This window comes from Melozone crissalis, unplaced genomic scaffold, assembly GCF_028551555.1.
Source record: "Melozone crissalis strain CALT ecotype California unplaced genomic scaffold, PUWL_Pcris_2 ptg000132l_1, whole genome shotgun sequence".
Lineage (NCBI taxonomy): Eukaryota > Metazoa > Chordata > Aves > Passeriformes > Passerellidae > Melozone > Melozone crissalis.
Genome location: NW_026535905.1, coordinates 709,396 through 737,087, shown reverse-complemented (window position 1 = coordinate 737,087; position 27,692 = coordinate 709,396). Strand labels below are relative to the sequence as shown.

At 41.0% G+C, this 27,692-nt stretch overlaps 1 protein-coding gene across 1 annotated transcript in view; it reads left to right on the top strand.

The window, feature by feature from the left end:
* The first annotated feature begins 254 nt into the window (after positions 1–254).
* Positions 255–27,692, top strand: part of UVSSA (UV stimulated scaffold protein A) — a 45,771-nt gene continuing 18,333 nt past the window's right edge. Inside the window, exons 1-7 of the mRNA XM_054293237.1 lie at positions 255–420; positions 655–985; positions 4,328–4,448; positions 5,608–6,045; positions 7,106–7,215; positions 7,796–7,924; positions 22,000–22,111. Coding sequence (XP_054149212.1) covers positions 323–420; positions 655–985; positions 4,328–4,448; positions 5,608–6,045; positions 7,106–7,215; positions 7,796–7,924; positions 22,000–22,111 — 1,339 coding nt within the window. The 5' untranslated portion in view covers positions 255–322. The remainder of the gene's footprint in view (positions 421–654; positions 986–4,327; positions 4,449–5,607; positions 6,046–7,105; positions 7,216–7,795; positions 7,925–21,999; positions 22,112–27,692) is intronic.

Below are 27,692 nucleotides of genomic sequence, written 5' to 3'. Positions count from 1 at the left end.
CAAGGGGGCGGGGCTCGCATGAGGGTGTGGTCAATGGGGAGGAGCGCGGGCTCAGCACTCTATGGGCGTGGTTCCATGTGGGCGTGGCTCCACAAGAGCTCATGTCCCTTGAGGGGCGGGGCCTACGCTAGAGGCGGGTCCGTGTGAGGGGCGGGGTTTCCTCGGGGGCGGGGCTCCCTCGGGGGCGGGGCTCCGCTGAGGGCCGGAAGATGGCGCCGCCCAGCCGCGGCCGGGCCCGTCGGCGCTGGTGGTTCCCGGCCGGGGCTCTCCCGGCTTGAGGACCCTCGGAGCGGCTGTCCCGGCAGCTCCGGTGCCGGCGGAGATGGAGCAGCGCCTGGCTGAGCTGGTGGAGGAGCTGACCACGTCGGGGGAGCCGCAGCTGGAGCCCGGCAGGATGAAGGAGCTGAAGAGGATCTGCAAGTACGGCCGGAGGGAGGGGCAGAGCCGGGCTCGCTGTTGTCCCCGGGGCGGCGGTCCCGGGCGGAGCCGCCCCGAGCGCTGTCCTGGGGCCTGCTGTGGGGACTGGGTGCTGCCAGCACAGAAGCTGTGCACTTAAAATTTAAAATAAATTGCGTCCCCAGGCTTATGCTGTTACGTGCTGAGCGTCTTTTTAAATATCTCCCCCTCCTTTTCCTTCGCTGTCCCCGCGCTCAGGGCGTCGGAGGAGCACATCGGGCACGCGTACCACCTGCTGCTGACGCGGCTCCGCGAGGAGCACGCCGAGATGCGCTTCTCCGCCTTCCAGGTGCTGCAGGAGCTGTTCGCCAGGTCCCACCGCTTCAGGACGCTGCTCATCAACAACTTCCAGGAGTTCCTGGAGCTCACCGTGGGCATCGACCACGAGCAGCCGCTGCCCCCGCCCAAGGAGGTGGCGCAGAAGCTGAGGAAAGCGGCCATCAAGGCGGTGCAGGACTGGCACGAGAAATACGGGGAGGCCTACAAGCAGCTCTCCCTGGGATACCACTTCCTAAAGCAGAACAAGAAGGTACTCGGCGTTTTTTACTCCACTGTGTGGTATTAGGTGATGATCACCAGGGGATGTTTAAAGTAAGGAAACCAATAAATATTAAAAAAAATAAAAAGAAAGCTGTAGGAAACTACAAGGAAATTACATTGCCTGTAGGAGACTTTGTCTTGAGGATTGTCTTTGGAAAACAAACCCCAGGCTTTCTGTTCATCTTGCAGTACTGTAGGTTTTTAAAACTCTGTTCTGTACTCATGGCTGAGCTGTGCCTTTTTCAGGGTGCAAGCATTGCTCACCTGCTGGCTTTCACCCACTGATTCCTCACTGGATCCCCAAGGTTTAGCTCTTTTGGGAAGGGCAGAAATGGTCATGCACTAAACTGAGGATAAACAGCTATTACATCTTTCCATAGCAGGTTTAAACTAGCTTGATTTCTGTACTGAGCTGCCCCATTCTAGGTCCCCTTTATTGTACAACTTTGCCAGTGTACATGCCTGCCATCCTCACCTGCAGTGTTACTGTGCCAGAAAGGAGCTTTTATGAAAGAGAAATTTCATGTAAACCTTAGCTTTTAGATGTCACTTCAAGTTACGGTGTTTGGAACATTCTGCTGCTTTAGTCTGTCTTCTGAGGTGCAACAGTGAAATTTGGAGCACTGTTCTAGCATTCACACTACCCACAATGATAATAACAGGCTTTCAGTAAACATACTGGTTTTCTTTCTCTTCACAAAGGCAGATTCAGATTCCTAACAGCAGATGAAAAGCTTTTGTGATACATGAAGTATTTCTGTTGTTCTGGCTCCACAGTAAGCTAATGGTGTTCCCTCCTGAACTGTGCTGTGCTGGTTTTTTGTACAGATTTTGGCATCTGCTCACAAGAGATGATTGTCTTTGAATTATCCTTTCTTATCTTGTTTAAGAAAGGAAGAAAATGAAATGACAGTGCAAGATTGAGACAAGGGGGCTTTAACATGTAATACAGTTTCACACAGCTGTCCAACAGCTCTGCTGAAGTGTGGCAGGTCTGGCTGTGCTCCTGGGGCCAGGGGCTGCTCCCCAGTAACAACTGGGGGATCCCTCTCCAGGTTTTGAACCAGCTGTGCTGTTTTCTAGAGCAGCTGGATTTGAGCTCCTTTACAAACAGTAATGTCAATAGAAGCAATCTCAGGTAGTTTGGTAACTCTTGTACTCCAAGACTTGCTGTGAGCCAACTGGCCTTTTGCCAGCTTAATGCTTGAAGTGTGAGAAGCAACCAAAAGTTTTGAGGAGGCATTTCTACTTTTTTTGAAGCAAAATCCATCACTGTTGAGTTTTGCTGGTTTGGCACAGTATTATGGGGCAGCGTGGGTGGTATGCTAGCTCTGTGTGTGGCCCATAGTTGAGTTTTGGTTGGGTTTTTCTTAATGATCACCAAAATCACTTTATAAACAGTCAGAAGATGACAGCTGCTGCTCGTTTAGGGTGTAGAGCTAGAGAACTCCCCACTCTGTTCATGTTAGTAGGTCAGTAGTAATAGGGACCAAGTAGGTGCCTCTATAGATGTTTGACTTCAAGAGCAAATAATGCTTCAGTATATATGAAAGTAATTATTTTCAAACTGCAGTCTCAAAGTTAAAAAGAAGAAGAAAGAGGAAAAATATTTCACGTATTTCCAAATGTTTGCATATTTGGGCACAGACCCATATCGTAGTATCTTTGTGGCTGAGGAATGCCTGGATGGAATGACAGAACAGGATTTCAGATGCACACAGAGTATGGTACTGCTGCATTCCAGTATTTTCACAGAAGTTGCAGTAATTGTCTCAGCCTGCTGCTCAGCATCCTTTCAGTTGAGCAGTTTTTTGCTCCTCAGACATGTAGTTCCATAATTGCAGGCCAGCAATAAAAGGCTTCATGGTCCTTTTGGCACAGTGGGAAAGGATGGGCAGATCCTGCACTGCAGGTGCTGTGGCAGGAGGCAGAAGTTGTGCTTTGGGAAGCTGTAGCTGTGCCTGGTTTGCTGTGCACTGCAGTCTGACTGGCAGCAAATGGTGCCTGCACTTCCTGGGCTCTGGATCTTTGTTCTGCTTTTGTGGGCAGTGCTGCTCTTTGGGTGGATCTGTTTCTCCCAGTTCTGTGTGGGGAGCTGTGCAAACCTGTAGAAAAATCAGATCCTGAAAACCAGGAAGGCTCACTCTGGTGCTCTGCATGGTGCAGTAGGTTGTGAAGGCAGATCCCTTCCCTGCCACCCTTCTGCCCACCCATTCCCTACTGACAAACCAGCTTGGTGAGTGTGCCTGTTTCTGAGCTGATGGAGACCCTCCATGCCAGCTTCTCTGACAGCTGTTAGGTAGAAACCTTTGTGTGACTCCAGAACTTGCTTGTAGGTTGCTGAGAGCCACTCCTGGCTGTTGACACGCTTGATCATCTAGCAGTGGCAAGAATGACAAATTTCACCGAGTGTTTGTGATGGAGACACTGCAAGAGAGTCGTGGGCTGCACAATCAGCAAAGGGCAGGCTTGCTCAGCACTGTCTGTCTGGCAGTTCATAGAAGTTACGTGGTAGCAATCAAAGGAAATTCTGTGTTTTTCAAAAGGATTTCCTTCAGCATTAAAGCAATCAAGCCTCTCCTTTAAAACAGGAGTAAAATTTTTTTTTTGTGTTTTCAATCCCTTCTAAGACCAAACTAAAAAAAAAACACCAAATATTGCTAATATTTTAAGAAACAGCATTTTGAGTTGTTCAGATTAATATTTATAATTCAGCCCTAAGGAAGTGAGACTGAATGTATTTTCCCTCAATATCAAAATCCAACAATGTAATTGTAAATTCACAAGTTAGGTCTTCCACAATAAAATTGACGATCTTCGCTTTTACTTTCCTTTCTTAAAAAGTTCTTTTTGTGAGTTTTATATATATATACACTGGTTGTTATAGTGCTTACAAATTTTCCTAAATTTGCTGGTGGACATGGTGTGATGTTTTCATGTAATCCTAATATCTCCCCTGCATTGTCTCTTCCTGCTCATTCTTCCTCACTCCTGGTCTCCAGTGCTGGGACAGAAGTCTCCCAAGCCCTGTTTGTTCCTGCTCTCTGGATGTGAAAATCTAAGGGGTTTAGGGGGGTTGTTTTTCTACTTTATGATTTCCTTTTGAAAGCCACTGATTCTCAACAGTCCTTTATTACTAGGAGTAAAAACTCTTCACAATTGCTGCAGTTATTGATTCAAGGGGGAGAAGAGATAAAAGGAAATGCTGCTGAGCTTCTGCCTGATGGCTGATGTTCCAGGATTTTTCACCACAGATAAGAATCTTAGGAAATGGATTTTCTGTATATTTCTTGCGAGGAATGTTACACTTTTTTCTTCATTTCCTCCTTAGGTGGATTTTCAGGATGTGCATGCCAGAACTGTGGCTGAGAGGAGGAGGGAAGAGGAGAAGCAGAAACGACTGGAGAACATTTACAAAGAAAAAGTCAAAAGAACTGAAAAAGAAATGGAAGGTTGGTTGCTTTGCTTCTTTTAGTGCATTTTTTGTTTGTTTTTTGTTCATTTTTAAAGCAACCTTTTTAAGGTTATATAAAATAAATTGAGAGAATAGCTACCCAGATAATAGCTGACCACAGAAAGCAGGAATACTGCATTTGTTAGAGCTCAGCCCTCCCTTTCTCTCACCTAAAGAATATCAGGGGAAAGAAGTGACTGTCCTGTGAGTTCAGTAGGAAGAGATGGAAAAGAAAGAAAATGTTATCAAGTAAAGATCTGGCCTCTAATTCAGTGAAATATGAGTGCATGTCCCCAAGTAAACAAACCATGAGACTTTTTGCAGCTAGTGACTTAATTTCTGTTAGGCACAGACTTCCCAATGCCTTGTTGGCCTATGGCATTACTTATATTATATATACAGTCCTTGTGTTCCAGAAATACAGGCAATGGTCTGCTCAGGAATCCTGGATACAGTGTAGGATAACTGTGGAAAGTGTCACAGTGCAGCCAGAAACTGTAACTGGGGCCTGAGTCTGTGAGCAATATGTGCAGAGCAGGCACATTTCTGTCACCCCAAAGAACAACAGAGATAGTGAGTACATTATGCTGCAGTTTAAAGGGTTATTTAATTAAATTTGTTATATGTGATGCATGCAATTGTGTTTGCATTTATTCTGCATGCTGGAAATGTTTTCATGCACCAGAGTGGAATTTTAAAGAGATTTAACTTTTCTAAAGTAACTTGTATCAGTAGCATCTCTGAGCAATAACATACATTCATGGCCGTTCCTACACACAGCAATAAAATTCATGGCTGTAAAATGAAAACCCACCAAGATCACTCAGAATATCTCATTGAACCTTGTTTTCCTTCAACTTCTATGAAACACTTGAGTCATCTTTACATAGTGAAATTTAGGGAGGCTGAGGAAAGGAGGAGCTCTGATTCTACATGTCTGGCATGTAGATTCTGAAATTCTAGATTTCCTGCTTAGGGATTGCCACTTTTATAAGGACAATTTCTGCAGAAGAGGAAGATCTGTATGGCTCAGTTGTCACTGGATAAATGGCTTCCCCCTTTGGCAGTCATATTTGCTTGGTACCTCTGTGTCTGCTCTGGAGACTTTAACATTTTACAGTATCTAACAATTGTATAAAACAATTGTGTCTTGACAGAAATGTCCCAAGAGATTGCTGACACACTGACAGAGATGGAGAACTGTTTCCAGCTGCTGATGCCAGATCCTCTCAGTTTTGGGGTGAACGAGATTGACCCGGGGCTCAGCACACAAACACCTGCTGATGAGGCTGGAGCTGCATGGCCCTGGTCCTCCCAGGGTAGAGGGACCCCCTCCTCCTTGGGGTGCATGGATGATGAGCAGCCCTGCTGCAGCAGGGACCTCCTTCCTGTGTCGCAGTGTGTTACAGCTGATGGAAGCAAGGAGGCAGATGAGAGGGCTGAGCAAGAAGAGCTGGATGGAGGCACAGGCTCAGATGTTCCATACAGTGGCCTTGATCTCCCTGATGATGATGAAGATGATGATTACCAGACTTTTGTTAGGAACCATGGGCTTATTTCACATAAATATACTCTAGACCTTGAAATCTCCACAGGTACCTGGAGAAACTTCTGACATGTAGCTGGAGGCAGCCTTTCTCTGAAGTGTTCTGTGCTTGTGGTTTTGTTTCTTTACTTGAATGCTGGGGTTACTGGACACCATTTTGCTTTGGGATTCCTGGACATCACTTTTTTTTTTTTTATTTATTTTTCTGTTTCTCATTCCTCTAGTAACTGTTCTTCATTTTGGGTCTTCTTGTGTGTGATTAGCAGATTTCATTAATTACCTTCTAAGACTGAACTTTTGTAATAGTTGTTGTGAGCCCATTATAGCACTTCATAGTATCTATGATGAGTCTTTTGTGTTTAAAAACAATCTGTTTATCAAATACAATTTTCTTCCTCTTTGCTATTCACCTCTTTCCCTCTGTAGCTGGGGAATAAGCTGATAGTTTAAAAATCTTACAATTGGGTGTTTCTTAAACTTCTTCCTTGCAAGAAAGTAGTTTTGCTAGCAAGTGATTACACCATTTTTGTATAACTTTGGTAGTGTGAGTTACCTGTAGAAAAATCAGGATGGTTTGTGTTTTGGAAATCTCTTACAATTCCTGTCCTAAGGGAATTCCATGTGCAGACAGTAAGGGTGATATCTGCTTCTCTGTTTGCTGACAACAATGGGTGAAAAGTATAACTTTCACTTGCATAATGGCATGCTTGGCTTCTTTACAATCCATTCCCTGTTACTACCAGGGTAGAGATTATTTTGCATTGAATATGAAGAAATTGGTACAATAAGGCCCAGTTCATTTGAACTTGGGACAAGATGTAATGAAAATAGCAAGACTGAACCTATCTGTGATTTATTTGGTCATTCCTTCATAATGATGGCTTAACAACTCTTTCTGGCATGTTGGACTGAACACTTTTCATATTTTCCTCAGATTTTTTCAGTGTGTGGACAGTGAAAGAATAATTAATACTGAGCAGAGAAGCATTCTGATGTTTGTAACTCCCCCTGAAGTGATCAAATGTCTTAGAAAGAGTAATTTGCCTTCTTTAGCTCCTGTAGTGAAGATACTATAAATGTCATGCACTCTTTTCCCCTGTTTTGAGCAGATATAAAGGTGCAAGAGAATGAAGATAATACTGCCATCATAAACAGTGTCATGGATGCTCACAAACTTCTCAGAAATAAGTTCTGGCCTTCTGTGCAGTCCTGGATTCAGGTGGGATAAAGAGAGAATTCTTTTTTCTTCTTTTTTTAATAAAAAGATGGTGAAACAAGGGCTGGGACACAGTAAAGCTTGAGGGAGAGTGAACCAAAAGGAAATGAAGGTTGAAGAAACAGGAACAATTAGAGAAGATTTCCATTTCAGTAAGGGTGGACTAAAGGACACTGCAGGAGCTTGTTGGGTAGCTCTCAGCCTTGGGTGTGGTACCTATAGGCAATTCTTTTTTTATTTGTTTAAGATTGGTAAAACTTGGCTTCTTTGCAAACTCTTAAAGTAAAACACAGCTTCTTTTTGTTAGACAGCTCTCTATCAGGTTAGCAGTGTATCATGGAGCCTCCTGAGTGCAATTTGGCCTACTGGAGGGCACTCTCAGATGATGTTTGTTATAGATGTTCATTCTTTGGCTTCACTAGTTGCTGTTAGTTTTTTAGGTAGAAAATGAATTTGGTTAACTTGTACAACGAAGGAATTTGTGACATTGCTGTTTCATTAATTATGAGGGAAAACTGGAATTTTTTTTTTTCTGGCTCAGACTTTTAGAAGAAAATAAGAATGTTTTTGTCTTGGTCTGCAGCTACTTACCAGAGCAGGAGTCAATGATGATCAGCTAAGACGTGCCATTGAACTCAAGAATAAAATGGAGACTGCTATGAAGAAATACAAGGAAATGGACATTTCCTTTAAAGCAAGAAAAAGAAAAGTGGTGAGTTTCTTAAAATTCTGCTTTACTAGAGAGAACCATTAGTAAAGTTTAGCTTGTATACAGAAAAATGCTCTTTCTCTTAAGCCCTAACCGGGGAAACTTTTCAACACAGGTTTTATTGTAAAGTGCATTAATTCAGCTGATTGTAGCTTCCCTCAAGGAGCAGTGAACACCTGTATGATATTCCAGGGGCCTGGTTATTAGACCAAAACTGTTTATGGCATCCCTGTTGTTGTTAAGGATAGGGAAGTGGGTAAGTGCAGATTTTATTTACTCTTAGTTGCTTTATGTGTAACACTGTTAAATCCACAGCTTCTTTTGTGCATATTTCTCAATAGACACTGTACTGCTCATGTTCTTTCACAATTTGCTAAACTCTGAGATTATCTCAGTTCAGGAAAGTAGTTTCTCTGCTTTGTAGCATTTACTCTGTACTAAACATGTAATGTGATTAAGGTTATGATAGGAAAGTTTAGAGCATCAAACTTATTTCACAGAGAGTAACTACCTATGACAGCTCTTGTGAAATAGGTAGACTTTGTGAGTAAACAGGCTAAAGGATCAAATACATTATTCAGATGCAAAAAGAAGTGTATGCCCTGTTTACATAGATAAAAAGCAGAGCTGTGTGATACTAATTTCTGTTGGCTGTGGTGAAATGAAATAACTGCATAGTTTGACATGAAAATAAATGCTTTGGGTCAGAGTCCAGACTAGAGTCTAGTTTGGATTAAGAATTTGGTCTGGACATAACACCTTGAGCTAAATTGTGTAGCCTCATTTAGCCATGACTGAGTGTTGTTGGCTTGCCTTCATTGTACAAATGAAGCTAAATCAAGATTAATCTGGTTCATCATCTTAACACCTCCTGATGGGCCACACCAGTCAAAAATGCCAACTCTGAATGAAAAGTACTGAGAGACTGTCTTGTCAGAGGCTTTTGTCTCCAGTGAAATATGTGTGCTACCTTTATGCAACCAGCTATGAAGGAATCCAGACATCTGCTGTCATTCCTGCCATTTGCTTGACAGGACTTCATTTGCTGCACCTCTGCATGGAATATTGGTTGCTATATTTCTTGTAAGATGTAAAAGACATTCAAGCCTTGCTTTTTGTGCGTGTGTGTGAATGGGATGTGTGTGTGTTTACAATGGTATTGTTACCACTTAGAGTGACCAGTGCTGTCTGTATGCTTCTATAGCATGTATAGCTTTAATAATTTGAAAGCTAATAAATTCCGTTGTTAAAAGGACAAAAAGATAGGAAGCACATAATGCTCACAATGCTTTCAAAATGAAGCAATGCAAACTGAGTTAACTTAAGCGTTGAAAACAATATATAAACATTCCTAGGGTTTCTCTCCAGTGGAAAATAACTAAATTTAGTGTTAGTGCTGAGCTATTTTAAATTTATAACCTGAACACAGAGAGCTTTGTACAGCAGAAGCAAACTGCATAAATTATATTTTATTCATGTGTCAGATGACTTTATTGAAACATAAAAACATGGCAAATTGGGAGTCTAGTAGAACAAAATAAACAGAATCTCTTAGGCCATGGTTATTGAATCCCCATCTGTCAGATATTTACATGTCAGCATGTGAAACACTGCACACATCTCCTCTTCACTTGAGCACTGGTGCCTGTGTTAGGTGTGTGGCTTTGTCCAGGTGTCCTCGTGTCCTTGGAGCTCTTGCCATGCCCCTTTAGCTGTCTCTGTGTCTCTGAAGCCAAGAGAAGCAGTAGTGGCAGCCTGGCTGTCCTGCACAGCGCTGGCTCCCAGCCCCTGCCCCTCCAGAGGGGATTTGGTGGCACATGGGGACCCCAAGTGCTGGCCCTGCTCAGTGTGGGGCTGAGCACAGCTGGAGATAAAGCTCAGTGAGCACACGGGGACAGTGGGAATCACTGGCTGAGTGCACAGGGCCCCATGAGGATGGGTTTGGGGGTGGTCTGTGCCATCTCTGTGTTTGGAGAGGATGGCAGTTGTGCACTCTGAGGTGGCTGTGTCCCTAACTGGACAGTGTAAAGGTGAATGGCAGTTGTGCACTCTGAGGTGGCTGTATCTATTACTGGACAGTGTAAAGGTGAATGGCAGTTGTGCACTCTGAGGTGGCTGTATCTATAACTGGACAGTGTAAAGGTGAATGGCAGCTGTGCACTCTGAGGTGGCTGTGTCCCTAACTGGACAGTGTAAAGGTGAATGGCAGTTGTGCACTCTGAGGTGGCTGTGTCCCTAACTGGACAGTGTAAAGGTGAATGGCAGTTGTGCACTCTGAGGTGGCTGTATCTATAACTGGACAGTGTAAAGGTGAATGGCAGTTGTGCACTCTGAGGTGGCTGTGTCCCTAACTGGACAGTGTAAAGGTGAATGGCAGTTGTGCACTCTGAGGTGGCTGTGTCCCTAACTGGACAGTGTAAAGGTGAATGGCAGTTGTGCACTCTGAGGTGGCTGTGTCCCTAACTGGACAGTGTAAAGGTGAATGGCAGTTGTGCACTCTGAGGTGGCTGTATCTATAACTGGACAGTGTAAAGGTGAATGGCAGTTGTGCACTCTGAGGTGGCTGTGTCCCTAACTGGACAGTGTAAAGGTGAATGGCAGTTGTGCACTCTGAGGTGGCTGTGTCCCTAACTGGACAGTGTAAAGGTGAATGGCAGTTGTGCACTCTGAGGTGGCTGTATCTATAACTGGACAGTGTAAAGGTGAATGGCAGTTGTGCACTCTGAGGTGGCTGTATCTATAACTGGACAGTGTAAAGGTGAATGGCAGCTGTGCACTCTGAGGTGGCTGTGTCCCTAACTGGACAGTGTAAAGGTGAATGGCAGTTGTGCACTCTGAGGTGGCTGTATCTATAACTGGACAGTGTAAAGGTGAATGGCAGTTGTGCACTCTGAGGTGGCTGTGTCCCTAACTGGACAGTGTAAAGGTGAATGGCAGTTGTGCACTCTGAGGTGGCTGTGTCCCTAACTGGACAGTGTAAAGGTGAATGGCAGTTGTGCACTCTGAGGTGGCTGTGTCCCTAACTGGACAGTGTAAAGGTGAATGGCAGTTGTGCACTCTGAGGTGGCTGTATCTATAACTGGACAGTGTAAAGGTGAATGGCAGTTGTGCACTCTGAGGTGGCTGTGTCCCTAACTGGACAGTGTAAAGGTGAATGGCAGTTGTGCACTCTGAGGTGGCTGTGTCCCTAACTGGACAGTGTAAAGGTGAATGGCAGTTGTGCACTCTGAGGTGGCTGTATCTATAACTGGACAGTGTAAAGGTGAATGGCAGTTGTGCACTCTGAGGTGGCTGTGTCCCTAACTGGACAGTGTAAAGGTGAATGGCAGTTGTGCACTCTGAGGTGGCTGTGTCTATAACTGGACAGTGTAAAGGTGAATGGCAGTTGTGCACTCTGAGGTGGCTGTATCTATAACTGGACAGTGTAAAGGTGAATGGCAGCTGTGCACTCTGAGGTGGCTGTGTCCCTAACTGGACAGTGTAAAGGTGAATGGCAGTTGTGCACTCTGAGGTGGCTGTGTCCCTAACTGGACAGTGTAAAGGTGAATGGCAGTTGTGCACTCTGAGGTGGCTGTGTCCCTAACTGGACAGTGTAAAGGTGAATGGCAGTTGTGCACTCTCAGGTGGCTGTGTCCCTAACTGGACAGTGTAAAGGTGAATGGCAGTTGTGCACTCTGAGGTGGCTGTGTCCCTAACTGGACAATGTAAAAGTGAATTGTTTGTGCACTTGCTATTTCAACTGTCATTATGATCCTGCACCACAGCAAACCATTCTTTCAGAGAGAGGGGTTTTATTTAATCAGCAAATATAAAACAGAGTGACAGGGACTTGGCAGCTTGGCTGGGGACTTGGGCTTGCCCATTCTCCTGGCACTTTTAGCCCTTTCTTCATGCTCAATCTCCAGGTTTCTGTGGTCACTGATTTTCCCCCTTTTCATCTGTTCTAGTCTGTGCTTTTTTTCTGTTCTGTCTGGGAACAGAGAAAGTAAAGGCTTTACCCATTCTCAAACTGAGATCAAGAAAGTTGATAAAGGGAAGGGTTTATTGAGAGACAATGAAACCGAAGATTTATTACTGTGAACTCCACTATAACTCTCAATCCCACAGAGATTTAAATTGCCTCTTCAAAGAGGGAAGGTCCTGGAGTGCCTTACCACTGCCATATGTCATTGCTACTCTCTTTTAGCTGATCAGTTACACATGGATATGGCTGAAATGCAAATAATTGTATATATCTGGAGTAATTCTTGATGCTGCAGTTTAATATGAATATACCTGCAGTGTAGCTTGATATAAATTACACTGAGAGCAAGAAATTGGTGGTTACGTGGCCTGATTCCACAGAAGAAATATTTGCTTGGTTCACAAGGTGTGTGTTTTGGAAATCCTTATTATTACATCCATGCTTTCCATTGTTTCTCATTTCATTTTCCATATCACAGAGCACAAGCCTCCAAGGCAGGAGCTTTTGGCAATCTAAGCCTGTTAGACAATTAGCACAAGTTACTTTCTCTTAAGTTCTTTTTTAGCTTTACTGAAAAATGAAAATGTCAAATTGCTTTTCAAACCACAGGAGAACTTCTTGGAGTTTTGGGGAACTTCCCTTATACAAAGTCTCTTGAAGGAAAGCGCAGAACTTTATACAGTGAGACACTTTGACTTAAATGGTTTATAGTGACATGAGCTATAACCACTTTTACTTTTCTCCTCCATGAGAGTGAAGAACACAAACCATCATTAATTACAAGGAGGGCCATCATTTCTGTGTGACACTTACACCCTGCCAGCAGGAGCAGCCTGTGCTTTGTGCTTGCCTCTCAGGAGCTGTGGGAGGAGAGGGAAAAGAAAAACAAAGGTTATCCTTTAACTGACAGAAACAAATCCCTTGAAGCAGATTTTATAATTATAAATCCATCCCAGTTGCCCAGTCCACACATTCCCCATTGCCACTGCTGTGCCCCCAGCAGATCAGAAGTCAAGGCATCTTTTACAAGCTGTTACTTTTTCAAATGGGTGGAGGGTGGACAAAAAAAAAATCACAGACTACCTGTATTGGTCAAAGGCAAACGAGTTTTTGTGTGCTTTCATGGGTTATGTTCCCTGGAGTTAAATCCTTGTTTGGGGTGTCAGGTTTCTGACAGGAGGTGCATTTTGAGGGTATAACCATTTTGAGGGTTTTGATACTCGTTTTTCTGTGAATCTGGGTTTTGGCTGAGTCCGGGTGAAGAGGGTGGGAGCTGTGTAAGGCTTTTATTTGACGGTAGCACGGTGCTCGGACAGGAACCTTCCTTCTCCGAGTGCCTGCTCAGGATAATTGCAGTGCCCAGCAGAGGGAGTGCAAACTGCATGCTCCTCATTTTTCTCTGTGCCACCTCGATCCAGAGCCAGCCATCTGCTCAGTCTGTGTTTCCCGGTAAACTTACTGTGACAGCAACACCAGAGAGATTTCAAGTTAATTGGTGACTCTATGAATTATTGTAAAAGTACAGTTGTAATTATTGCCTTAGGTTGGTGTTTAAATGGACACTACTGTTTCCAGACTTTCAGTTCTTTTGCAAGAATAACTTATGAGCAAATTGTTCTTAAATTTTTTTTTTTGCTGGTTAGATATAGATTTGTTTCTCAATGTCTTCTTGCTTTCTTATAATACTGGATTTAAAATTTTCTTGTTTAATGTCTGTTTTGCTGCTAATTAGATGCAAATGATCTTGCAGTTTTAGAGAGGACGAGTATGTTCTGTATTTTAAATCATGCATGCCACCTTTCACTTACATCCCTTCCATAAAGACTTGCCCATGAGGATAATACTTGAAATTCTGACATTGTTCATAGAAATGTAGCTCGTTAGCTGGATTTTGTACACTCTAAGGATGCTTATGTTTTATGTGATTATCTTGGGAAGCTGTGGAAGTTTAGTACTGAGGCTGCCTAAAACTTAGGCAGACAGAATCCAGGAGGAAAGATGATGTGAGAAACATCCCATTCATGTGTCTGTCAGCAGAGGGATCATTTAACAGACCTGGTACACTTTGAATTTTAAATTTCAGGTTACATTAACTACCAGGGATATATAGCTTTTCATTAACTGTATTCATTACTTTTTGTTTCACCTTTCCTTATCTTCTGTCAAATCTAAGCATGTGCTTGGATCTTGATTTATTCGTGTACTTAATTTTATCCATGTGAAACATCTGGTTGAACTCAATAATGCCATTAATAATTAGATTTGGAGGAGCCTGTCCTTGTGTTGTCCAGAACCTGATACTCACACCTCACTATAATAAAAGTAAGTTTTTTTTCAGAAAGATTAATATCAGAAAATTATTACAAATTTACAATTTAAATATTTGCTGCTAATTATTTAGTCCCAAAATACATTAAAAGGTTGAAATTTTGATCTGGTATAAATTAAGCCAAGAGTTCTGCCAATTACTTGTTACAACACTTGCTGATTTTTTTCTCCATGCCTTCAACTACAGTTTGGCATTTTAGCAATTCAAATGAGTTATTTCTACCTAATAATTTTGTAGCTTTATAAGCAGCTCTTTTCAAGTCTCTCTTTTTGTTAAAGTGCCTGCTTTAGGGAAAAAAAAAATAGCTGCGCTTGAATTTTAGATTTCTTTTTCTGCTTCTGTAGCCATAGAGAATCCAGTCCTGCTGGCAGCTCTCTGTAACAGCCTCCTGTACTCACATCCTTACAGTTTTTTCTCTTGCTCATTTTAGAGAGTTGTTTCTGGGGGTTAGAAACAACTGAAACCACATTTACTAAAACATGCTCAGACCATGCAGCAAGAGAGACACCTTTGTAGAGAAGTCTTTTCCCCAGGTGCTGCTTTTTAACAAAAGCCCCAGCTCTTACCAAGAAGTTGCCCTATGGAAACTGGAAGCATTTAATTTTAAGGTTTAAATGATAACTTGATGTTGATTTTTAGTATGTTTTCTATAGAGAAATATAGGGATATTTGATAACTATAGCAGCATTATTCCTAAAGATGTTCTTTACCAGATTTATACATTGTTAGCATGTAATGTGGTCAGAATAAATAGTAAAATTTATTAATATTTATATGGTCAAATTGGTAGCCAGCAACATTTAAATGGTTTGGGTTCTTTTGTCTAGGTAATATTTATCCAAAAAAAACAGGTCAACCATAACTGTAAAAGTAAACACAGACTAGTAAATGGGTCATACAGATACTTAATGCTCCCTCTCCCTCCTTCCTATTTTAATTGCTGTTATTTTTATTGTCATGTTTGTCATGTTCTTGTTATTTCTTTAAATGATCACTTTTCAGCTAAAAGAGCTTTCTAATTTTTATGTTTTATTAGGATGTAGGACTGATATAAAACAAAACACTGTAAAATCGGCCCTCAGAACAGCAGCCCCTTGTTAAAGCGTCTGATGGCTGGGTGATGGGTTTGGTGGATTTTGTCTCTTCCCCAGAGCTGAGTGTGGTGTGTTCTGTGCTTTGCCCTGGCCACGCAGCCTGCCCCTGCTCTGAAGTTATTAAAAATATCTTGTTATGCAGATGTAGCCGTGAATCCTTGGGGCTGTCGCTGTGACGACCTCTGAGCCCCGGGGGGTTCGCAGGCCGCACGATGCAATTTGGAGCTCCTCTAATAGAGTGGAAAATAAAGGAGGATGTCTCCATCATCAGCTTAACCCTCATGTTAAGTATTTAAGTTTTTCAGGCCCAAGGGTCATCTCCCTTGATTCATCTATGAATACTGAGCAGTGTGTATTCTCTAAGTAGGAGATATAAATTTGCTTCCTGCTTTTTATCCATCCTACCTCACAAGGGGAAATAGTATTGAACTGAATTTTTTGTGACACTCATAGAGGTACATTGCTAAATGTGTATTGATAAAAATGGAAAAGGAAGGAAAGTTTTAGGCTTGAAACATATATTAATGCATTTAAATTTAGCTGATGAGCAATATGAAAGTAAATATATCCACATCTAAAATGTCTTTGTACCTGAAATCCACAATCAGAAATGCATGTAAGGTTATGTGTATCTTGCATAGAATAATTTTTTACCTGTCAGTAATTAATTAGGTTTATTCAATTGAGATATGTATCTACCTGTTATTGTTTGACTTGGAAACCTTCACTAGTTAAACTAAAACTGCTGCATCTTCCCTGAATGTGATACTTTCTGGAAAATGTGGATTGTGCAAGAGAACTTGGCATTTTTGATGTACCTGCTTAAGGATTTAGATGATTTATGCAGCCACCATTTTGGTGGATGGTAGACGCTCTAGTAGTGAGGTATGGAAATACATCTGAGTGGTTCTTGCTAAAGAAATACTGAACTTCCCTTGCAGAATCTTCCTGGGGTAATAATTTGTCCACTGTACCAGTTTTCTAGACTGCCTTTATTTTCTGCCCTCTGAAACTGAAGGCGCACACTGCTCCACTGGGTCTCTTGGACATACCAGTTTTTCTGAAAGGATTCATGAAGATGCAGAGTCTTTTGAGCTGGTTTTTGAGCTTGCCCCTCCAGGACTGTGAGAATCCCCTCAGACTCTTGCTTTAGGGAAAACTGGTTCATCAGGTAGTTATCTTGCTAAAGCAATTTGGAGCAAGCTACGTTCATTCCCCAGTGTGCTTTGGCAAAGTGTTGGGCTGGAACCCTTCAAGCATTTATACTAACCCCTGGAAATGAGGAAATAATGTGAAAAGTGCATTCCTAAATAAAAGTCAGCCTGGCCAAGATGCTTATGTGCTGTTGAGCAACTACACCCAGAATGAATGGTGATACTTTTACGGGTGAACATAAAATGTGCTTTGCCTGGACCACATATCTAATTTGCAGTCCTGGGGTTTGAATTTATGTTCATATCACAAAGTGAAGGGGAGGGAGGCTGTGTGGGAGCTTCTTATAAATACAGCTCTGTTCGTAGTTTGTGTTTTCCTTGTGTTGCACATGAGAAAACTCAAGCATGGTTCTAAAACCTGTCCAAGTGCCAGCATTTATTTCCATGTCACCCTGTGTTGGATGATATAAAAGAATGGAAATGGAGGAATGTGTCTTTACATTAAAGATACACTGTTTGACTACTCAGTTTCTATTACTGGCACTGAAGATTTTTACCCCAGTCACTGTTTTCTCACATAGAATATCCCCAAATTTCATTTTAACATGCCTGAAGTATGTTTTGTGTTATGGTTGAATAAAAAATGCATGTGCTTAAGGTTGCCCCTCTAACTAGGTTCTACAGCAATAAATATTCTGGTTCCCCAACCAAAATCTTCTAGAAAAATATTTAGTTGGCTTTGAGTAGATGCACATGAGATATTGGCATGGTGGAATAATTTGCAAGATCTTTCAGTGAGGGTATTAGCATATAAATAGCAGATGCAATGACGACCATCACAGCTGAGTACATTTAATTTTTAGTTTATAAGATAGAATGGGTTTTTAAATGCATAGCCATCAAGCCTGCTGAAAGACAAATGAAGTTTAGAGTTCACTTGTCTGAGGATGCCTTACATCATTTTTTTTTAGAAAAGGGAAACAGGCACGCATAAAACTGAACAAAAGTGATTTCTTGGGTGAAAAGTAATTGAGATTGCAAACCAAGTTAATTAGACCATGCAAAATTTATTTAATGGTCCCAGCTGTAGTTTGCAAGTGGTGTTTTAGTGAGTAGATGTGACTTCTTCGTGTGCTATCTTTTCTCTTCCTTCTTTTTCTAAAATAATTAGTAGTGGCTGTACATCTAGCCCTATAAACTGATTGCATTGTATATTTCAGTAATTTTATTGCTTGCTTTAATTATGATTTCAGAGACTCAGGTTTTTAAATCCTCTTAACAGAATGTAGCAGTCAATTTGTATAAAAGTGAGCAAAGGATCAAGGGCTTTTCTTCACACCTTTCCAAGTGCTGTGTGGTGGGTGGGGGCTTTTTTCACATTTATTGCTGGTTGGGATGGGTGAACAAGGCCTTGTACTGGGGCTCTGCTTGCCCTGAGCTGCACCAACAGATGGAGGCTGTTGGGCACCGACTGCAAAGTAAAAGAAACAATTGCATTTCTACTGGAATCCTGTGCTTTTCCCAGGTTTTCTAATGATGCAGAGTAATAAGGAAACATCTGTTTTTTCAAGTTTTTTTAATGAGTTAGGGAGGAAATGGTTTGATTGCACTTGTCTAGTTGGAATAGTCAGCACTATTTTAGGTTTTTAGTGAAAAATCTGGAAAATTGTGAAGATGTTCTAAGTGATCACAGTGAAAAGAATATGTGTATATTTTCTGTCTTTTTTTAAACCATATTCTTATATGTAAATAAGTCCAGCTCAACACTCTGAAAATTGCCTTGCTAAATCCCATTTCTTCTCACAGGAATTATAGCTACTACCTAGTTAGTGATCCTGCCATGTTAAAGAAACCAACAACCAACACATAGTTTTGCAATGGCATCGTTCTATGACTTAGATAAATAAATACAAAAATAAATACCAACATTTTGGAGCAGATTAACAGGCTAAAAATTCCCTTTCCCTTGGAACTCGAGGAGCAGTGGTGGTGCAAGCCGCCTGTGATGTCTGGGGATCTGGTGGCCATTCTCTAGTGACAGAGAGGGGCTGTTCACTCTCCATCTGTGATAACTGTGTTAGAGTTTCCTCATATCACCTGATAATTAGAATGGATTTGAACCCAGGAGCTTCTTTCTCACATTCTTTGACAGGTGATTGAGAAACAAGCAGTTTGTGACTACCTATCTTCGAGGTATTTAATCTTGTACACTACAAGAAAAGCTTTCCATTGTGGTATTTATCACTTGCTCTTGTACTTCCCTTCAGCCATGGCTCGCTAGAAATTTCATTTGTTTTTATCTTAGTATCCTTTGTCATGGTTGCAAGTACCCTAACCCCTCATTCCTAAAAATATTATAATTTACTTAATCAGCCACTTAAAACTATTGTCTGAAATATTTCTATCTTCTAAACAATGGTGGATTGTTTATTTTCATTTTTTAATTGACTGAAAAAGTTTTCCTGTAGTGGAAGCATAGGCAGGAGGGGGTTGAGCTTTCCCACTACCTCTGTAGAAGTTGCTTTTTGGAACTTTAAAGAAACATACTTTTCTAACTAGTAATATTGCCCATGAGCTCTCCCACTTTCTCTTGCAAGGAAATGGAACAAACATACATAAATGGGATGGTTCTGATAAAGTCCCACTGGAATGAAGTAAATTGAGATATAACTACCTGCTATTACTGTGCAACTTCTTGAATTTCCAACAGTGACGACTTCAATATTTTAAAGTAAAAAGATAACTTATTTAACTTGTTAAGGATTTTATCGAGATAAAGACTTTGTCTGTTTGAAGGGAAAAGAGGGCTTAATTCCTGATAGTTAGCTAAGCAGTTAATTTTTTTTTCAGGAAATCTAAATTTAATAGAAGGCTCCAGGGAAATTCAAGGGTGTGAACAATACGCGTAATATTTTATGAAAATGACCCCCATATTTAAAATCTGGCATTATATGTTATGCATTGTAGCACCAAGTCCACATCTACCTTTTAGAAAATTAAAACACATAAATTCTGTTTAGTGTTTGATATGTGCTGCACTAGCTGAAAGCCATAATGCCCCTAAAACCTTGGGTTGCTTTTCACCTTTCATAAATTCCTGGGTAGATTCTATACAAAAAATAATTTTCAGCTCCGTGGCTCATTGTTATTCAAAGTTGATTGATTGTCGTCATTTACCCAGTGAGGAAGTTAAGTGCTCCTGTCATTTCTGAAGAGTATAATTGGGACGTTTCACAGGTCAGTGGTAGTGACAGGTTTCCCTTTTGATTAGTGTTAGACTGATAACAAAAATTACAGTTTCCTATGATTAATGTTTTCTATAGTACTTGAATGCACAGTTCATGGATTGTACCTAAACAAAGTGAATTTGCATCTGATTATGCCTTTTCTCTGCCAGGCTTTTCACGTGCTTTAAAGTTTTAGATCATGCAGGTAATACAGAAAGTTGCTTCCAGTGCAGTTTTCGGGTGGAGGATTAGTGAGATCCACTGAATTTTAGAATATTACCATACAGAGAGATATGTGCTTCCAGTGATATGAACAAATTAGGGGAAATTTCAATTAAAGATAGTACTCTGCTTTCCCTCTAGTCTCTCAGATATGACATGCAAGGAAGTGCTGGTATTATATCCCTGCTATTTTAGGTATAATCTGGCAACTTAACTTAAGTGATCAGGCTGGACTGAGTTTTTTCCTCTTGCTTGTTTGACACTATTTCTGTGTTCCTTAAACCTGTTGCTGTTTATTTGTTTACAGACTGAGTCAAAACAAAGGGAATACACTGAATTTACTTTCCCTTTTTATGATATGAAAGTTAGTCAGTTTGTACATTATGACACAAAGTTGCAAACTGAGATAATCTCTGACAAATTTTATCTTGGTGAAATCTTTTTTTAATAGCTAGGTAAGAAGTGGAACCTGAACATGAAAATTATGATGATGTCCTGTTTGTGGAATTTTACTTCTAACTTGTACCATCCATTCATTGTGTGTTAATGTATATCTTTGTATTAATAGCAATTAACATTCTTTGTTAGAAATTAATACAGTCCAGCTTACGATTAATTATGGCCAAAAAGAAATACTGGGGTTTTTTCAAGTTATTATTTATTTTAATTTTTTAACCACCTTTGATAAACCAAGGTTAGCTGCTGGATTTTTGGCTTCAGAGTATATGTATGATTTAAAGGAACTCAGCTGTGACACAAGATTAGAGTAGTGAATTAGACTGGGGAAATTCTGCTGCAGGCAAAACCTGCAGTATGCTCTGGTGCTTGTAACAATGAGTAGTTGGTATGGATATTAACAGAAGCCATGTGCACTAATAGAAGTAAAGAACACAGCTGAAAATAGTGAAAATTATGCTGTTCCTTGTCAATTGGGTTGCTGCAGTGAAGTGGAAGAAGTGATAGCCTGTGCTGAGGTTGGATTTAGTGGATACCTTTTACTGTTTTCTTGTAAAAGCACATGGCAAACATACAGTAATAAAGTGCTAATTGTGTTGTTGGGAATGAGGTGACTCTGAACATGGGCAAAGGAAATAAAGCTTAAAGTCCCCATTATTCTTGCATTTTTAGGCTAGTTGGAATTTGCTTTTTTAAAGCTCTGATAGTACAGGCCATGCCTGGTGACACAGATTCTTTTAGCTTATGTGCAATTTAGAAATAAAAATCATTTTCAGGTATAGAACAAGCTTAGAAGAAGTGTAGATTTGGTGGCACATACACAGCAGTTGCTAGCTAAAATTACACATAGGGAAGCCACTTATGTGGATGAACTACCCTGGTTAGTTGGAACTCCTTTTTGTTTTTTTTCACCTACTCACAGATCCTCAATTTCAGACTGCAAGACAGACCAAGTGCACATTTAGGAAAATCCTGTTTTGTTGGTCTTTATCAGAGTACTGTGTGCTGCCTGGTGGTGTAAATGGTTGGGATGTACCAAATCACTTAAGAAGTGAATGTGTGAAATTATTCTTAGGGCTGTTGTGAAGAAACACAATGAACCACTGTAGGATACAGATCTGAATATTCTTATTTGGGTCATACTTTTAGCTTGCCCATTCATCAGCTTTCCCTCCTGTTTGCCTGCTCTGGTTTTGAGCTCTTAAACAATTTGTGATACCATTTAACATGCCACAGATTGAGTGCTGGTAAATGAGTAAAGTCATCAAAATGGGAAGAGTTAAGACTGTAATTTGCTCATTAAGTCAAAATCTTGATGTTATTTTAAGATTTTTTGGTCTTATTTTATAGCTTCACACTTTGTCAGACTTCACCAAGTGCACGTGTTCTAATGGATAAAAGGGGCTTTAAGGAAGCCCTTAGGATAGAGAATGGCTTTAGAGATAAAATGTTAAGCAAAGGCCTAATCTTAGATAAAGATTAAATACATAATTAGGGAAATACTTTGGACATAGAGAAGTCTCAGTAGGGCTATCAGGATGTTTGCAAAATATTTTCAGTGTGAAAGGAAATGAAAAACAATCTTCACATGAAAATAAAGAGAAAATAACCCCAACAAAAATATCTCTGTAGATGAAAGCCTCGGATGATGATGACGAGGATGAGGATGAAGATGAGTTTGTGGAGGTCCCTGAGAAGGAAGGTTATGAGCCCCACATTCCAGACCACCTGCGGAAGGAATATGGTGAGTTTGCCCAGCTGTGACAGCTTTATCCCTGTGTTACTGCTGCACCAAGGTAAACAAACAGCCACGCTGAAGTAATAAAGTGATCAGCAGTGTGGGTGATCTCTGCCTGCTCTAGGGATCATTACATGGACACCAGAGCAGTGCTTGGCTCTGGATAAACAAACACTTCTAGGGGCAGGAGCAACTGAGACAGGCAGCTTACTCCATTCCATCATCTTCCTCAGGAGCTCAGAGCCAGGAGCAGCACCCTGTGTGCTTGTGGGGGTGCAGAGCACGCATCATCTTCCACAGCTCATTCCATTCCATTCCATTCCATCATCTTCCTCAGGAGCTCAGAGCCAGGAGCAGCACCCTGTGTGCTTGTGGGGGTGCAGAGCACACATCATCTTCCACAGCTCATTCCATTCCATTCCATTCCATTCCATTCCATTCCTCAGGAGCTCAGAGCCAGGAGCAGCACCCTGTGTGCTTGTGGGGGTGCAGAGCACACATCATCTTCCACAGCTCATTCCATTCCATTCCATTCCATTCCATTCCATTCCATTCCATTCCTCAGGAGCTCAGAGCCAGGAGCAGCACCCTGTGTGCTTGTGGGGGTGCAGAGCACACATCATCTTCCACAGCTCATTCCATTCCATTCCATTCCATTCCATTCCATTCCTCAGGAGCTCAGAGCCAGGAGCAGCACCCTGTGTGCTTGTAGGGGTGCAGAGCACACACTGGGAGTGAAGGGATGGCCAAGTGAGGTTGGCAATGAGCCTGAATGTTACAAATGCTGGTGCCAGTCTGGTGAGCTGGGATAAGGGGCTGCTCCATCATTAGTAGCAGCTGGATATGCACAGCCCCTTCCTCCCATGGAATGGCCAACCTAGAGCTCTGCAGGGTGGCTCTTTTTGTTCAGGTGTTGCTGTGAGAAGATGTTAAGTGCAGCTCAGCCTTCAAGTGCAGAATTACAGCCACAAAGCACATACCAGATGACAAACTATAATTTTGCATTCTTAGTAAAAGTAGCTATTTTTAAATGAAGTTATACTTACAAGTTCATTGAGAGTGGTGTTACTGAAGAAAGTTGATCTTAATTCAGTTTCAGTGCATTGCTCCTTGTCCTTTGTACCTCTTGCTTAGTAAATCTGCAGCTTTACTTCTGTGTAACTCAGTATATTTGAGGACTCCCAAGATTTCAGTACATTGTGGAGAAGGGTAGCTGCCATCACAAAGCTTTAAGTTAAAAAACTTCTAAGCATGTCTTGCTTCTGCATTTGTCCATGAGTATTTGTGTAAGATGGGTGCTGTTGCTGTGGCTTTTTCAGTCCTGTTGATGCTTATTTTTCCCATTTCTGCAGTTTACCTCATAAAAGTCAGGCTGCAGCTACCACCTGGAACTCGTTTTTTTCATTTTTAGCAGCAGCCTAAGTAATTCTAACATGCAAAAGTTCTGTTTGCGCTTGCCAGTTTCCACTGGAAGTGAAATGTATTCACCTCTTCCCTTTTATCCCAGCTTCCTCATGGACACACATTTTTCCAAAATAAAGCATCTTACCACCCTTTGTATCAAAAATACTTGGCTGCTATTTGAATTCCTTCTTATAGGGAAGGATAAAAGAACAACCCTGCTATCTACTCAGGGACATTTTAAAAATCAAAATGGATTAAGAAATTCCCAATTTGTATTTAAACTATTGCTGATAGGAAAATACATATAGTGAATACTTATAGTGAAGAAGTCAATCAATCAGAAAACAAAACCTCTCATTTTGTGTACCTGTGGTTATGTAGGAGCTAATGGTCACACTTAGGTGTTCTTTATCTGATGTGTTCATTAAAAAATAACATCTTGAAAGAAAGTAATCATTCCTGATGCTTCTGAAGACATTCAGCTTTACTTACTGCCATTTAAAACTATTATGTTAGTTCCCAGTTTAGAAAATGGTCTGAAAATAACTCAGAATTCCTGAAAATCACAGCTTAGAAAATGGAAGTCTGCATGAGTGGAATGTTCTAACTGGAACATTAAACCTCCCACGTAAAATAAAATCCCAGTGTTAAGTGGAAATTGTGAATGGTTAAAAGCTGCTTTTCCTTTTGTTGTTACTTTTCCTGAACAAGCCAGATTAACTTGATACAGTAAACCAGAAAACAAAGCTGTAAAACATGACTGTGGAAATGGATTGAAATGTGACATGTAAATTATTGATTTAAATGTCACTTTATTTCCTTTCACTTCTCTCACAAAGATGTGTCCTACCAACAAGGTAAATGTTGGGCTTCTCCTGAGAACTGAAAAACTTGTTAAAAATGAAAATTTATAAAGACAAGTTCTGTGCATAAGTACATAGACACATGCAGTTGTGTCATCTGTGTGTTTATGTGGTTAATAACTACAGTCTCAAAATTGGTGATGATATTCAATAGAGAAATTGAATTGAGCATGGGTGCAGTTTGGGTGAGGTAGGATTGAACAAGTCAATTTGAATCTTGATGTATAAAATGAAATGTAAATTTGTTAAAAGAATTTAGGTGATTAGATAATTGAAGTGTGAAGATATAACCCATTAGAGGTGTCATGCCAAATTAGCATTACCAGAATTTTAATGACCTCCCATTTGTATAATCCTTATTTACACTTGCATCTGATGTCTGCAGCTGACAAGAGGCCAGCTCTCCTGTGGGACCACAGGGTCATTTCAAATACACTGTGGTGCTAGAGAGGAATATTTGGCTGAAAAAGAAACAACATGGAAATAATTTTCATACAGTTGCTCAGATCTCACCACTGGGCACTGATAGCTGATAGCACTGATGAGTGATCTGCCCTTGTATGGCTGGCATTGCTCAGCCCTGGAAAATGGAGCCATTATTCGTTTAAAGGAAAACTTTAGGGGGAAATAAATCTTTCTACAGGAGATTCTCCACATTCCAGCCTTTGCTGGTCAGTTCTTGGTTCCATTGGTATAAAGCCTTAGGAGGGATGAGGTAAGGGATGGAACTGTGCAGCCCTGACACTGCTCTTGTCCCATAGAACAGAATTTTGGGCTGATGCCAAAGAATGAGAGATTCCTTCCTGCCCTTGGTGGTCTTGGCCTGGCTTGCAGCTGAGCTCTGACCCACATGGGAAGTGGTCTCTTATGAGGGATGTGCTTTCCCACATAAGAATGGAGCAGTTCTCAGCTCTAGCCCAAAGCACCACTTTAGTTGGCAGTTCTTGTCTGTCTCAGTGCAAGCATTACTTACCCATGCAATAGTGCTTTGGGGACAGGGGAGTCCTGGTGCTGTTTTACAGGTGATGGAGGAGCCCATCTGACTTGGGACTGTCAGCATGGAAGCAGTCTGCTGCTTATCAAGGTTCATCTTTATCCAAAGTTATATTAGGAATGACTGTGCAGTCACAAACCTTTATTTCTACTCTGGTTAATAGGATTATTTCTCTTGTATTTGAGCCTTAAGCTGAATGTCTTTAGGTCTCTGATAGCTGTTTTACAGGTTCACATTGCATCTTGGAGTCTGCTTGAGATTTCTTTCATATGGGAATCAAAGCTACAGTTCCCAAGAGTTACTTCTGTCCATTTCTGAAATTCTTCCCTCTCTTCCTCACAAAGTGATGTGCTTTTTCTGGGTTAGGTGTCCCCAGACTGCCTTTCCCAATCTGATGGTATCTCAGTCGTACTTCTCTGTGTGCTAAGTGGCTGCTGTTGAATCCTTGGAACGGGCACACCTGTGCTGGCTAGATGGAAATTAAAAATTACACCGAAGCGTTTTCCTTCCTTACTGCAGTGAGTTCTCAGTTTGTCTGGGTCGAGCTTTTCAGTCAGGTTTGATTTGTCTGGTCTTCATACCTCAGGAACTTGTGAGGGAGTTGTCCCTGCATGTGAAGGATGTGGAGAGCAGTTTTATATGGACAAACAGCTCAGTGCAGACCTCAGCAGAAACAAACATGCAAACTCCAGAGTCTGTAAAAGCACCATTGTCATGAGCTGAGTTTGAGACTTAGAACTACACTGTCTAAGCTAAATAAGGCTTTTACCTGACTTCTCTAAAGGGAAAAAGCATATCAGGCTTTACAGGGGTGTGTTAGGCAGAATTACTTATTTACCTCTTTGAAATTCAGGTTCCTTTTCCTAAATTTGGAAAATGCAGGTAACACAGTTGTGTTTCTCAGCCTGACAAGTCTAGTATCTAGAATAAGTTTTCTATTAATAATACTATAAATCCTTTAAAAAAGGATTCAGTAGAAAAGATGTAGTTGTTACATGATGTAAACAGCACGTGCTGATTTATCATAAATGTATTGAATACTGATATTCAGCATTGAAGTAAAAATCCCAGATCAGAATTTCTGTAATCAAATATGTGTGCTCTCCATTTCTCTTAGGATATAAAACTCTAAAAGTATATAATTATAATTTTACAAATGAGATTGCCTTGTTATGTTAGTGTGTTTTGATATACCTGTATATGTACAAACACAAGTCCTGTATGGAATCACAGAATCATCTTTAAGATTGGAAAGACCTCTGAAATCAAGTTCAGTCTCTGACTGAGTACTGCCATGCCCACTAAACCACAAAGTTGCCACATCTACTCATGTTTTGAACACTTCAGGGCTGGTGACTCCAGGGAGAATCTTCCAGTGTTTAACTGCTCTTTTCCTACCATCCAACCTGAGCCTCTTTTAGCACAGCTTGAACCTACAGAGACCTAGCCACACTTAGGACAATAAATGAGTGAAACTGTTTGTAATGCAGTATTTGGAATAAAGTTTAACTTTTCACATTTATGAAAAAACATGATCATCCCTTCCAACAAAATACTTCAACAGGCATGTAGAAGTATTGACTGTAGATACTTCTGCTGCACCCTGATCAGCTGGTCATGGAAACTTTCCTCATTCTCAGGAGAGGTTCTTCTATGTAAATAAAAATTTCCCAGAAAATCTAACAGATATACTTGATTTCTACTAAAGTTTTTGGAAATGAATACTCACTGCACAAGATGCTGGTACGCTTTCAAGTAGTTTGCCACAGCAGTATCCCTCAGAGGGTCTGTGCAATGGCCAGGGGATGTAAAATCATAAGGAAGAAGCTTAAAAGGTGAGGGTGTAAGGCATAGAAAGGGCTTGATATAAATGCTGTATATTTGTGTTTTTCTGGTTCTTAGCTATGATTGTAAAGCAGTAATAAGTAGGGTTAATTAATGAGAGGTAACAGTCTATCAACATATTCTGTAATTCCAGTAACCCAAAGTAAGTGTTTATGGAATGTTACTGAACTCTTCTCCTTAACTACCCTAGTTATCTTTTTTCTTTAATTTGAATTTTGAAAGGATTCCAAGATTTCACATAAATGAGCATAAATACATTCAAAATACTGGGAAGCTTTGCAAAGTCCAAAGCTTCTTGTGCTTCCTGAGTAAAATACCAGCAGGCATTTTCATTGTGAGCACAGTGGAGTGAGAGGGGTAATACTGGACCTGAACTGCTGGATTTTCCTGACAATCTGGGACAGTGTCTATTATAAATCACATCCACTTGGCTTGACTAAGATTCAACAAATGGGGAGCAGAAATTTTTTTTTTTTTTCAG